The sequence below is a fragment of the Choristoneura fumiferana genome, chromosome 6, assembly GCF_025370935.1.
Source record: "Choristoneura fumiferana chromosome 6, NRCan_CFum_1, whole genome shotgun sequence".
Classification (NCBI taxonomy): Eukaryota; Metazoa; Arthropoda; class Insecta; order Lepidoptera; family Tortricidae; genus Choristoneura; species Choristoneura fumiferana.
Genome location: NC_133477.1, coordinates 18,747,399 through 18,760,600, shown reverse-complemented (window position 1 = coordinate 18,760,600; position 13,202 = coordinate 18,747,399). Strand labels below are relative to the sequence as shown.

Sequence of the window (13,202 nt, the reverse complement as noted above, 5' to 3'; positions counted from 1 at the left end):
TATTGTATTGTATTGTATCTATCTCAGGTTCAAGGTGGAAACACCACCGGAAGCTTTTCAATCCATCATACAGCCAGCACATGCTGGACCGGTACCAGCCTGCCTTCAACCATCAAGCGAAGGAACTGGTGAAGAGCATAGAACCACTAGCAGGAAAAGGCGAAACCAGCATCTGGGTGAAAGCGTCTGACGTCACACTCAACACAGTTTGTAGTAAGTTGTATTCATTTGTACACACAAACACATATAAACTTTTGCATTTTGAATATTCGTAGGATACTGGCAGAAGAAAAAGTAGACATAGCGTTAGTCACTGAGACTTGGTTGGAACCGAGCTCAGACTTGAAAATAGGTGAGTGTGAATTGTGCGATACGACAGAAGATGCCCAGGGGCATTTCTTTTCAGAGGAATGTGTTCGGATTCGTGCGGCGTGGGAGGCGTTGGTAGCAGCAGCCAACCTGAGCAAGTTTAAGCTCAGCCGGCTTCAGGCATGGCGTTAATGCTTTTCAGGTTGGCTGATGTGATAAGATATGTTAGTTAGTCGTCAATTGTGAGATGTACATAATTTGTTTTCTTGTTATTTAATGTTTTGCCCTATGGGCTAATGTGACAAATTTTTACGATGCCCGTTTCAAAAAAAAGAAAAAAGAATATTCGTAGGGTGATTTTAGAGCCATAACAGGTTGCCCATAATCAGTCTATTGTAAAGTGATATTAATTAAGTAACGACTTAAATTTATTAACCCCTGACGCAAAAAAAGGGGTGTTATAAGTTTGACCGCTATGTGTGTCTGTGTATCTCTGTGTCTGTATGTCTCTGTGTCTGTCTGTGGCACCGTAGCTCTTAAACAGTTTTTTATTTGAAAGCAGGTTTTCTAGCGATGGTTCTTAGACATGTTTGATCAAAATCGGTTCAGCCGTTTTTGAGATATTGAACTTTGAAGTGACAAAATCGGAGGTTATCCAACTTTTTGTTGGTTAGGTTATAAATATCACTGTCACATAACAATAGGTTATAGTGTCCTAAAAAAATTCATAAATCTGTCGGTTAGATTTTCTTTTGTCAATTAAGTAAACGAAAAATTATAAAGATTTATAGCCAGTTAAAATTCCTTGCCCGCGACTCCGTCCGCGTAATATTCGTTTATCGCTGTCCCGCGGGAACTATGAAGCTTTCCGGGATAAAAGCTATCCTATGTCCTTCTCAGGGACTCAAACTATCTGTTTAGACGTGATTGACTAACGAACATTCAAACCTCCAAACATCCAAACATCTTCACAAACTTTCAAATGACGCAACACCATGCGACATTTTTCAGTACGGCGTGACATCCCGGCCCCAACCTCGAACTTGACGCTCTTCATTTTCATATTTTTTTTCTTGGATAAACAAAAGATAAAATACGTATACAATATTTTTTGATAATCTAACTGACGGACTAATTACAATAATACTTTTTTTACCAAATAAACTATCCAATGGGGTGAAGCTAGATTCAGAATTTAATTACTTTTAATGAAGATTTTCCACCGACGAGGCGAGACGAGAATTAAAATTTGTATGTATTCTCGCGCGCCCGCCGAGAGCAGCCACGGGCCGCCGCAGGCCACCGCGGGCGCCGCCATACAAATTTCAATTCTCGTCTCGTCTCGTCTCGTCTCGCCTCGCTGGTGGAATATCACCTTTAATAAAGATTTAACATTTGTTACTTTTATTTCAGCCACAGTCCTAGGTATATCCAAAGCCAGTGAATCATTGGTGACGGAGGATTACAAAGCTGCTCTCAGACGTATATTTGGCATGTTTTCCCAAAGAATTGCTAAGGTGATTCTTCACTCCGACGTGGTCTTCAAATTTAGTCCCCTCAAGAGAACTCAGGACGACGTCATAAGAACCATCCTTCAACAGTCTTCCAAGGTAAAATACAAAACATATTGTAATATTTCAATCAATGGCAAGATCAGAGGCCAAGGCCATAGTACTTCCCATCTCTTTCTACCTTATTGTGTAACAGAAAGAAGATGACATAGATATATAATAATATGAAGATTATGATTCCGAGTGTTAGATCCAAGTTCAGAGTGTTACATGGAATCTATACAAAGCATCACAAAATGTATCCATTAGTAAATATTTCAACCATTAGGTATATAAACGTAACAGAACAGAATACCGGGATAAAAAGTAGCTTATATAAGTAAAGTCTAGATAATAGATTTCATTTGAATTCGTTCAGCTGCTTTGTCATAAAAAGTATTGAATAAAATTTCCCATAAGAATTTCCAAAAATTATATCGTGGTCTTCATTGACGTTGCAATTAAAACGGTTGAATTTTCAATATTTTATCCCAATCTCGTAAAAATATCAGGATATAAATTAGCTAATGTGTTTTTTTTAGATGACAAGGAAAATTTATTAAGAAATACTAAGAAAATACAAAATATCCATAGGACTATTATTATTATTATGTGTTATTTCAAACGTCCAGCTAGCGTACCAAATATCACCCAAATACGTCCAGCCATTTTAGCGTGAAAGTATTACAAATATACACATGCATACAAACTTTGCATTACTTTAGTGATGTTTTTAACCTAAAACGAAGCAGGCACTCTGCAGTTACTTAATATTTTTTTTCTATGCGTAGGTACGTTCTTGCATACAAGAGGCGCAGATTGACAAAGCATTTTGTCACGATACCACAATAAAATTTATTTTATATAATTTATTGAATCAGGCGTTACTTTGCGGAGGTCCATATTAATGAACTAAAATAATTTCCTTGCTCACCCGCGACCTTACGATAGCTAAGCTTATGCAAAATATGCGTGTTCATGCAGTTCCTCCACCTCCACACTGTAAGAACACACACAAATCACACAAACCCATCTATCACCACCATCACACTACACTGACGCGTTTCGAACTCAAACAGAGCTCATCTTCAGAGTGACACAACCGTACACCATGCTACCAGTTGTTAGACTAACGAACCACAACCACCGTTTTAACTTGTCACTGTAACTCCCCAAGTACCCACATACGTTTTATGAAACAAAACAAAACTACCCACAAATTATTAATAATTTTTTTAACCGTCCTTCAAAACTACCTTGATTTTTTATTTATTTACTGTCAAGGCATGTTTTATTAACTACCATTGCTGAAATTAGATCCAAGCCGTAGCAAGGGAGATGAAACTAAATTTACCTGCTCATTAATAATAGACCCCATACTGTTGTATCTAATTATCTCCATGCATTCTAAAACATCGAGACGAAACCCCTTGCCACAATAATGTAACACTTCATACGAATCGGAGTCCGATAAAGAATGATTTAGTTCCAACAAATGTTTGGCAAAATTCGACTTATCAGGATGCTCATTCCTATATGCCGAAACATGCTCTTTAAATATTTATTTTTTTATTTTAAATACCAGCTTCTGTTCTGCTATTTTATTTAAAACTCTTTACACAATTTTCTTTTCATAGATTGTCGCACAGAGGAAGAAGGAAAGAGTGGTAGACAAAGAAAATGGCATAATCAGGTCTCCAGAAGGTAATTCAATGTTACTCAAACATATATTTAGCAGCATGCAGTTATACGCTTACTATGTCTCTATCTCTCCCTATTGATGTTGTTATTCTATTCTTCTTTTTCTTCTTCGTCACACTCTTGGCAGAGTGGTCGTGGTCGCCATATCAGGGGTGGTGGCAAGCTTTACAGTCCGCCATTCCTCCCTACTGCAGCCCTTCTCGAACATTCGTGGAGTGAAAATACCACGCACAGGACTAATCACGCTAACACACACGAGTAATATTTACCTCGACGTTTCGGCAACACTACAGTGGCCGTGGTCACGAGTAATCACTACTACTCTACTACTACGTCTACTCGTGACCACGGCCATGCACTGATAAGTCCTGTGCGTCCTGACTATGAGTGAAAATCACGAAAGTTTTAGACATTATATTCGTGGAGTGGACCACTGAAAGCAGTTTTAACTTGGTCGGCCCAACACATGGGCCGGCAGTAATATAAGGATAATATTTACTAAGCTATTGCAAACACCGTCCTATTCTAGCGCCAATCTGGAGCGATTCGAAACTGTTATTAACCGCTTAAGGCTGCGTTCCACCAGAGATGTGCGAGGTGTTGCGAGGAATGTGTTTTTCACGAACCAATAGAAACGCTTCATTTACCTACCCTCGCACAGCACATCTCTGGTGGAAACAGCTGAACGGAGCGAGGCGAGGTAAATGAAGTGTTTCTATTGATTCATGAAAAACACATTCCTCTGGTGGAAACAGAGCCTAAAGAGGGGCACTTTTGAAAAGAAAGAAAGAAAATACATTTTTTTTTTCATGTTCAAAACGTTCCTTCCTCTAATTTATTCACAACACAAGACACAACAATAGTATTAAGTACTTTTCCCCGTAAGAGATCGTCATACTTCCCTCTACAATCCATAATGTAGTGCATAATAGAAAGCTAAGTTAAATTTATTTTTAGGGTTCCGTACCTCAAAAGGAAAAAGCGGAACGGTCCGCCCGTCTGTCAAGACCCTTTATCTCAGGAACGCGTGGAGGTATCAAGCTGAAATTTATACCAAATACTTAGGTCTACTGTCGCTTGGAGCTATGAAAAAATCAAACTTCTAAGCCAACGCAATCAAAAGATACAATTTATGTTGCAAATTTTCGACACTCGCAAGGGAATCACAACCTACAGGGTACTTTCCGTGAACTCAAAATCTTGAAATCTGGTACGAAGCAACGTCTTATAGCACAGATAAAGGAAAAATTGCAAAAAGCATAAATTTTTAGTTACATCATAAAATAATAATATTTGTACGGAGCCCTCGGTGCGCGAGTCCGCCTCGCACTTGGCCGGATTTTTATACTTTCGCTTCTCGTACACTTTTTCAATACTTAATTAATCAGATTGATTTATCATTTCTACTCGTATAAGTAAATTCATTTACAATTGCTTCAACTGTTCTAGAATTTAACTTCTACGTATAGACCGGGCAAATAAGCAAAGTGATTTGGCAACACTGCTCTTGGCCTCGACTGTAATGGCGTTCTTGCGATCCAATGCGTTCTAAAAATAAAGTATTTAATAGTTTATTCTTTGTAGTATTATTTATAAACATCAGCAGGCGTCGGTTATAGCTTACCATCGGGCAACCCGCTTGCCGTAACCGTGGTAAAAATATGATAGTAAAAGGTTTTTCACTTTAGTTTAGATCATTTGATAGCGACCAAAATGAATCCTGTGCAGACAAATTCACAGGCAATGACTAGTGTCATTGTTGATTTTGTTATTTCGAATTAGCGATATAGACATGTTTTGAGGTCACCAAATCCACAATTTAGTTGTTAAACAACTTGTAACCTTGACTTTATGCGCGAATATTAATTGCCAAATTACGTGACGAATGTTGTTATGTTAAAATCTATCAACGTCTGGCGTATCCCGGATATAATTGACTAGCTTTTGACCGCGACTTTTGTGTGCGTATAATTATTTCCTCAAATTTAAATATATTAGTCCCAGTATTTCAGGGTGTGCATTGATATGTCAGTCAGTTTACTCAGCTCCTTCTTTTTAGGGTTCCGCCATGTCTGTCTGTCTGTCTGTCTGTCCGTCCGCGACTTTGCTCAGGGACTATCAATGCTAGAAAGCCGTAATTTTGCACGGATATATAGGTAAACCATGTCGACAAAACTGTACAATTAAAATAAAATTTTTAGTGTACCTCTCATATACGTAAAGTGGGGGGGGGGGATTTTTTTTCTCATCCAACCCTATAGTGTGGGGTATCGTTGGATAGGTCATGTAAAACCATCAGGGGCTCGCTAGGACAATTTTTCAATTTAGTGATTTGTTTGCGAAATATTCAACTTTAAAGTGCAAATTTTCATTAAAATCGAGCGTCCCCCCCCTCTAAAATCTAAATCGGTGGGTGGAAAATTTGAAAAAATTTAGGATGGTAGTAAATATATCAAACTTTCAAGAAAAACTATAACGGCTAAGTTTGCTTGAGAATTATTAGTAGTTTATGAGTAAATAGCAGCCTAAGGTATAAAATATGCCTAAACTTGGAAGATTCCGTATAAAATACGAAATCCTTAGCAAAATATCACTAATTTTTTTTTGTAATGGCTACGGAACCTTATTTTGGGCATGTCCGACACGCTCTTGGCTGGTTTTTATTATAGATACTTCGCTTCGGCTTCGCACGCGTAATCCATTAAAACCAGCAGTGAAATAAACTTTGGGTATTCATTAAATTTCTATGGGATTTCTTAAAAATACAGAAGCGGCCACACCACTACTTAAAAAGCGGTGACGGTGCTGAATCGCAGTGACGTGCCGTAAACGTCATGACTTTTGGTGGAGACCATGCGGTAAAGTCCTGACGTTTACGGGACGTCACTGTGATTCCGCACCGACTACGTATTTTGAGCAGCGGTGTGGAGGGCATGCGATAAAAACGGTGCGCATACGATGCGTCACTGCGATTCCGTACCGTCACCGTTTTTTATATCGCTCCTTTATATCGTTGCGCCAAATTTCATTTTTCTAATCCTACTATCCTAGCGGTTGAAACTTCGAGATTTTATCCTTATCCCGTGGGAATATCGGGATAAAAAGTAGCCTACATTGTGTTATTCCAGATGCCCAGCTATACATACCTAAATTAATTTCAATCCGTTTAGCCGTTTAAGCGCGAAGCAGAAACACACACACATACCTACCTACTCACATATTTTCGTTTTTATTATATTAGTAAGATTTAAATCATAGTGTTTTAAACTTTCTTGATTTTTTACTCATAACTTGAGCATGACTACTGCAATGTCATTGAAACATCTAGATGGAACCTTTGTGCTACTAATGCCATATTGACATCCCATACATCTGCCAAAGAAACCATAGCGAGATTGGTTATGAAAAGATTCCACCCTGGTCCGTGATTCAATTTCCTCGACTGTGCTGACTCGTTTCATTAACCGTAATAAGTCCCATAGTTCTGTAATAATTGAAGTGTCCACGGAAAGAACATGTCTAGTCACCTAAGCAACTTTTTGAGTTATAGCGGTTTGAAAGTTAGTCATTACGAACAATTACATTTATTTAAAAGTTAAAAAAAGTATATCGAAAATACAAACTGAGACATCGATGCACAGAAAAACTAGAAAAATAGACCAGCGCTGGGAATGGAACCCAGGTCCTCAGCAATCCGTGCTGCGTGCTATAACCCCTACACCACCGCTGGACAGGAGACTTCTCCTATGCACACATATCTCAGGTTGCTTTTTCTACTACGCTATAGCGACATCTTTGTTTCGCTCTCTTCGAGAGACGTCACATTCTTTCGGAACTAACCGCTCACCCAGACAAGAGATATCCGAAGCAATCAAATTATGATTGGTTTTTTGGAGTATTTTTGTGTTTTTATTTCAACTCCAAATTTGTTACTTTTACTTTTTTATTTGTTTTTTTTTGTTGTTATTCCCAGCCCTGTTCTCTTTTTCTGGTTTTCCTGTGCATACATGTCTCAGTTTGTATTTTCGCAAATTTGGAGTTGAAATAAAAAATACAAAAAGACTCCAAAAAAACAATCATAAAAAAGTATATTTTATATTGTTTTCAGATTATTTAATTCAATGGTAAGTCATAGTGCTTTGCGAGCTCTCATTTTAAGATTAAAATCTCAATTAAAAAAAAAATTGACTATAGTCATGTTCTTTTCGTGGACCCTTCAATTATAAGATAGAAGATGATATTATTTCAATCTCAGCTCACAGATCTGAATCGTTCCTGGACCTCCTCTTGAATTTTGCTGAAGACGATCTATTTAACGACAGAGAAGTCCAAGATGAGCTGAATACCATCATAGCAACTGGATATGATACGCTGTCCACGGTGATTCCCTACACCCTGATGCTTATTGGAACGTTTCCTGAGGTACAAGAGAAACTTTATGAAGAGTAAGTCATTTCATTATCAATACCTAGTCCTTTGAACCTACATTATAGTGATGTATTTGTTGTTCAGAGCTAGCAAGAGCTAGGCATTGTGTCAAGACAGTAGCGTAGGCCCTGGGGCAAAAAATAAACTAGGACCCCAACTAAACTATTTAAAATCGTTTGTTTCGTATTCCAATTATTCCGAATGTGGGAGAAATTTTCATTTGTTCAATTTATAGTTCGTAAGTCAAAGTCCCAGTGCCAGGATAACTTAAAAAAAGAATAAGAGCTATTCTTAGCTAAAACAAGTCTAAGTCTAGAAGTCGGATAACTTAAGCTTATTTTTGAGCTGGGACCTAAAAACCCGACTGCCCGTTCTGCGACTTGTATGTAATGTATGTATTTATGATTTTATGATGTATGCGGGTATGTATGTCCATTTCTTTGGTCCTCGCTGCAGCCTAAACGGCTGGACGGATTTTACCATATGAGGTATCATTGGATTCGTCATAACAGTCGGAGTGACATACGGTATATAATATTTCAATATAGCGTCTGCAAAAAAATATGTCAGAGGTATAAAAAAATAAATTGTATTGTAACAATACGGGAATCAAATGAAAGCTACTAATTAGCCCGTTCGAAATATACAAATACCCTACCTTTTCACAGAAATATCAAAAAAGTAAAAATAAAACATTAAATAAAATCAAAAAACCCGACTGTCTTCAAAACTAAAAGGAAGAAAATAAGTCTAGTTGTCTAGAACTCTGTTAAGTAGCTAATTTCAAGTTAAACAGTCGAGACCCCTTACCAAGAATTTTTCATCTGGTTACGATTTAAATGGGGCCCGACTGTTGAACTTTAAATTAGCTACTTGACAGAGTTCTAGACAACTAGACTTGTTTTCTTTCTTTTAGTTTTTAAGGCAGTCCGGTTTTTTGATTTTTAATAATTTAATGTTTTGTTTATTTTAATGTTTTTTTAACTATTTAATTTTTCAGGATAATATCGGTGGTGGGACACAAAGACGATGTTAATAAGTACCACGAGTTGCCATACCTAGATGCCGTGTTCAAGGAGTCCGTGCGACTTTTCCCGCCCGTACCTATCGTGTCCAGAGATTGCAACGAGGAATTGCAACTTAGTAAGTAACTAAAGAAAATAAGTGATTTTAGTTTACAACAAATAAAAAAATTACATTAATTTCAAACTGATATAACAAATAATCGAAGAAAGATGTGGGATTTTTTAAAAATTAAAAAAAATGAATGTCTTAAAAAACAAAATTTACTACTTAGCCGATATGGGTAAAAATCCAATCGCAAGTTCATGGATGAAGAAAGTCCGTGATCATGCGGTTAAAGTTCTTTGAAGAAGACCTAAGTCGAAGTAAACGTGTGTATTGTATTGAACTATAAAAGTGTAAGCTTAATCAACAACCTTGTGTGTAATTTCAGAAAACTACAAGCTTCCAGCCGGCTGCCACTGCACTATTGGCATATGGGCGATCCTGCGATTGCCAATTTGGGGTCCAGACGCGGAGCAGTTCCGACCTGAGCGGTGGCTGGAGCCGGATTCTCTCCCCAAGAGCCCTGGAGCATACTGCTCTTTCAGCCTTGGGAAACGTAATTGCATAGGTGACGTTTAAGTATTGCTGCTTGATCATAAAAGGAATAGACATGAATTTTATTTTACCCGACTGCCGAAGGAGATTTTGATCCTCACTGTAGCCTAAACGGCTGGATAGTTTTCAACAATAAATAGTGCGCTATGTAAGGCACAGATGGCGCGGTTGGCATGTTAACGTATTTAAACTTTCATACCCATGGGTTGTCCGGATTAGTCCAAAGGCTATCTTTTTGTATTTTATTGATCTTATTTGAAACAAAGGAGGCCAGAACGCAGTTTTTTTACATTTAGCATACGAAATGTTAAGAATAGTGTTGTTGCAGATTACAACTAAATTTCAAATTTTTGGTCCTTTTATTTTTCCATTGTAGTGTCCACTCTTGTGTCAGAGGCCTATCAACCGTCGGAAAATATCCATCTAACGGAGTTCGCCTTTGTAAAATTCATCTCTTTCTCTTCTTCTTCAGCCCATAGCCACCCAATGCTGAGTGTAGGCATTCTGAATTGCTCGCCAATCATCTCGGTCCAGTGCTTTCCTAATCCAGCAACTTCCCGCCACTTTGACCTGGTCGTCGGTCTACCTCATCTCCTGTCTACCAACGTTTCTCCGCCCGGTTCTGGGTCTCCACTCTTATCAAATGTTAATTTCACGAGTTTGATAAAGAGTTATACAATACAAATAACAGATTCAAGACTCGATTTTGATATCCACTATATTCATTCATCGATCAGCTCGCAGTCAGCGATGTTTAGAAGCATTTACAGAGTACATATTTAAGTGACAACTACGAAAGAGAAGCGATAGAAAAGTAGTCTGTTGTATTAATAGTGACGAAAGCACTGTTACTACATACATTGCGCTCAAATTTATCACAAGCTAAAGACAGAGAGAGACAGGGAGCATCACATCACATGTTGACTGCAACAATCGTATTATATGTATTTAAGTATGTACCTATATCTATATAATTATATTTATACGTTGCTTAGTACCCATAGCACAAGCTTTGTTAAGCTTACTTTGGGACTAGGTCAATTGGTGTGAATTGTCCCGTGATATTTATTTATTTTATTTTTATTTAATTAAGGATTAGTAGTTAATGACAGAAATGTACATGTATTTTTTTATTGAAATAATAGTTATTTATGTGGCTGGTGCATAATGAGAGGCATTAAAGTAAGAGTGTGGTTTTATGAAACGAGCCAAAGGTGAGTTTCATAATAAGATCACACGAGTGTTTTAATGCCTAATTATGTATAGCCGCATACATAACTTTATCTACATGCATATCATAAGTTTTCTATAATATGTTCAGATATGGCCTGTATTTTGACTTTGACTTTGACTTTGACTTGACTTGACTTTGACTTTGACTTTGACTTTGACTTTGACTTTGACTTTGACTTTGACTTTGAATAATAATTAGTATCTACATGCATGTCATAAGTTTTCTACAATATGTACAGATATGCATTGTTAAAAAAAGTATTACCGATACTTTAATGTAAACATTAAGATGCACTGTACTTTAATGTGAACATTAAGATGCACCCGCAGATACCAGGTTTCTTAATAAAGACCATTTGATAGTCGTTTCTGAACATATAATAGGGAAGTTATGATATGCATGTAGATAAAAAGCTTTTAATTAATTAAAAATTAATTACAACACATCACGATAGACAAATTTGAATGCGGCTTTACTTTCTCCATATATCATTTTGTAACGTTTTTTTGATTACAGGTAAATTTTATTCTACCATGTTTACGAAGACCGTGTTGGTGCATGTAATCCGCCGGTTCCGTATCACATCAAACATCTACGAACTGAAGTTTAAATACGAAATACATATGAAACCTACAGAAGCAGATCGCTTGTCATTAGAATTACGATAGCATGTTCTTTATCGAGTTCAGAAACATAACAAAAGTTCTCTATTGAATTGTTTTTTGTCTTTTTTCTCTGCAGCTGACGGCACACGCTTTCTAGTTTATTCTATGGTCAAGCACTTTTTAGATTACTATTTTTTGATTTGGTTTGTAAATAAAAACTTTTCTCAGCAATGTCTTGGTTTTCTTTATATTTATGTGTCTACAAAGTACGAACTTCGTGTTTCAGTGGCAAGGCAAGAGGACACCACCTTCAAAGTCAAAGTCAAAAGTCAAAATATCTTTATTCAATTTAGGCTATAACAAGCACTTATCAATGTCAAAAAAAATCTACCACCGGTTCGGAAAAACCTCTGTTAAGAAGAATCCGGCAAGAAACTCAACGAGGTACATATTTTTTTTTAAACAGATTTACAATATTATTAAATGACTAGGTTTTGCCCGCGACTTCGTCTGCGTAGATTTTTATATTTACACAATACTCGATAGGAATGAAGTTAATGTCCCGCATTGGCCGTTTCGTGGAATTTTCGAAAAATCCCTACCATATAATTTTTCGAGCTATGTCAGTGACTTTAGTTCTTCGCCGAATTTCCGTATTCCGGATATAAATAAATTAGGAACAATTCATGATATTTTTCTATTAATTAATTATACGCGTGTTGAATATGAGTGTTGATGTTACCACTACGTAACTATGTTTGTTTCATAGTTCCCCATAAGATGGCGCTGTGAAATGTGTTTCAATTAATTTATTGTCGTTTAAATTTGTTATATTATTTAATCAATTACCTAAATTTCTTGATATCCGTACTCCTTCTTTTAAACTTAGTCAATTTGGCTAAATCAGCCGCATCTGTTAGTGTAGCAGGGTACTCGATAGTCGTACAACACTTGAAAATAAGTCTGCACCTCCTTCCTAAGTAGCGTCATAAGATTCAGGTGCAAACTTAACTTAATCAAGAGTAGCGGCTACCGCCCCCCCCCCTCTTTTAGGGGTAGGATTTTTAAAGTCTATATAACCTGACCGGGATTTTCTCGCCAGATTAGTAAAGCTTGCATGAAAATCCGTTCAGCCGTTTTCACGTGATGCGTGGTCAAATAAACAGATAAACAGACAAAAATTCTAAAAACTTTTGGAACGTGTTCTGTTATCGATTCTAAGTATCCCCAGCCAACTTTTGTATAGATATAAGATAGATGTATAGAATTATACTCGTACGCGTGTTGATATGTGTGTTGATTTTAGCATTAAGTACTTATAGTTCTTTTTTTTAGCATTAGAAAGAAGGCAAGCGATCTTGATGTGTCTTTTTATTGAAAAAACTTTGAAAAATAAGTCACAGCAAATAGTATCAATTAGCAAGGATATAATGATCATTTACATGCTTTTGGTATCATAAAAGTAATAGTAACTGTTTTTTAAAACGTTTTTCAATAAATAGACTCGTCAAGATTGTTTACCCTATTTCTAATGCTAAAAAAAACTAAGTATAACTATGTAAGTAAACTCTTTTTTATTAGTTTACTCCATTACATACCGTTTACCCAGTTCTCCAAAAGATGGCCTTGTAACGTGTGGCAATTACTTTATTGTCGTTTAATTTTAGTCGTATCATTAAATCAATTAAATTATTCAATTATTTGTTGATATCCGTACTCCCTCTTTTAAACTTTGAGTTAATTTGGCAAAAT

The 13,202-nt window shown here is 36.7% G+C and overlaps 1 protein-coding gene across 1 annotated transcript; it reads left to right on the top strand.

Moving 5' to 3' along the window:
* Nucleotides 1-27: 27 nt before the first annotated feature.
* On the top strand, nt 28-11,681 carry LOC141429262 (cytochrome P450 4c21-like; the record flags this gene model as incomplete). Its single annotated transcript, XM_074089542.1, is given in 7 exon segments — nt 28-213; nt 1,723-1,919; nt 3,497-3,563; nt 7,816-8,005; nt 8,989-9,131; nt 9,445-9,624; nt 11,362-11,681. Coding segments are annotated over 7 exon segments (1,115 nt in total), but the record flags the coding sequence as incomplete, so codon positions are not given.
* Between the last annotated feature and the right edge of the window lie 1,521 nt (nt 11,682-13,202).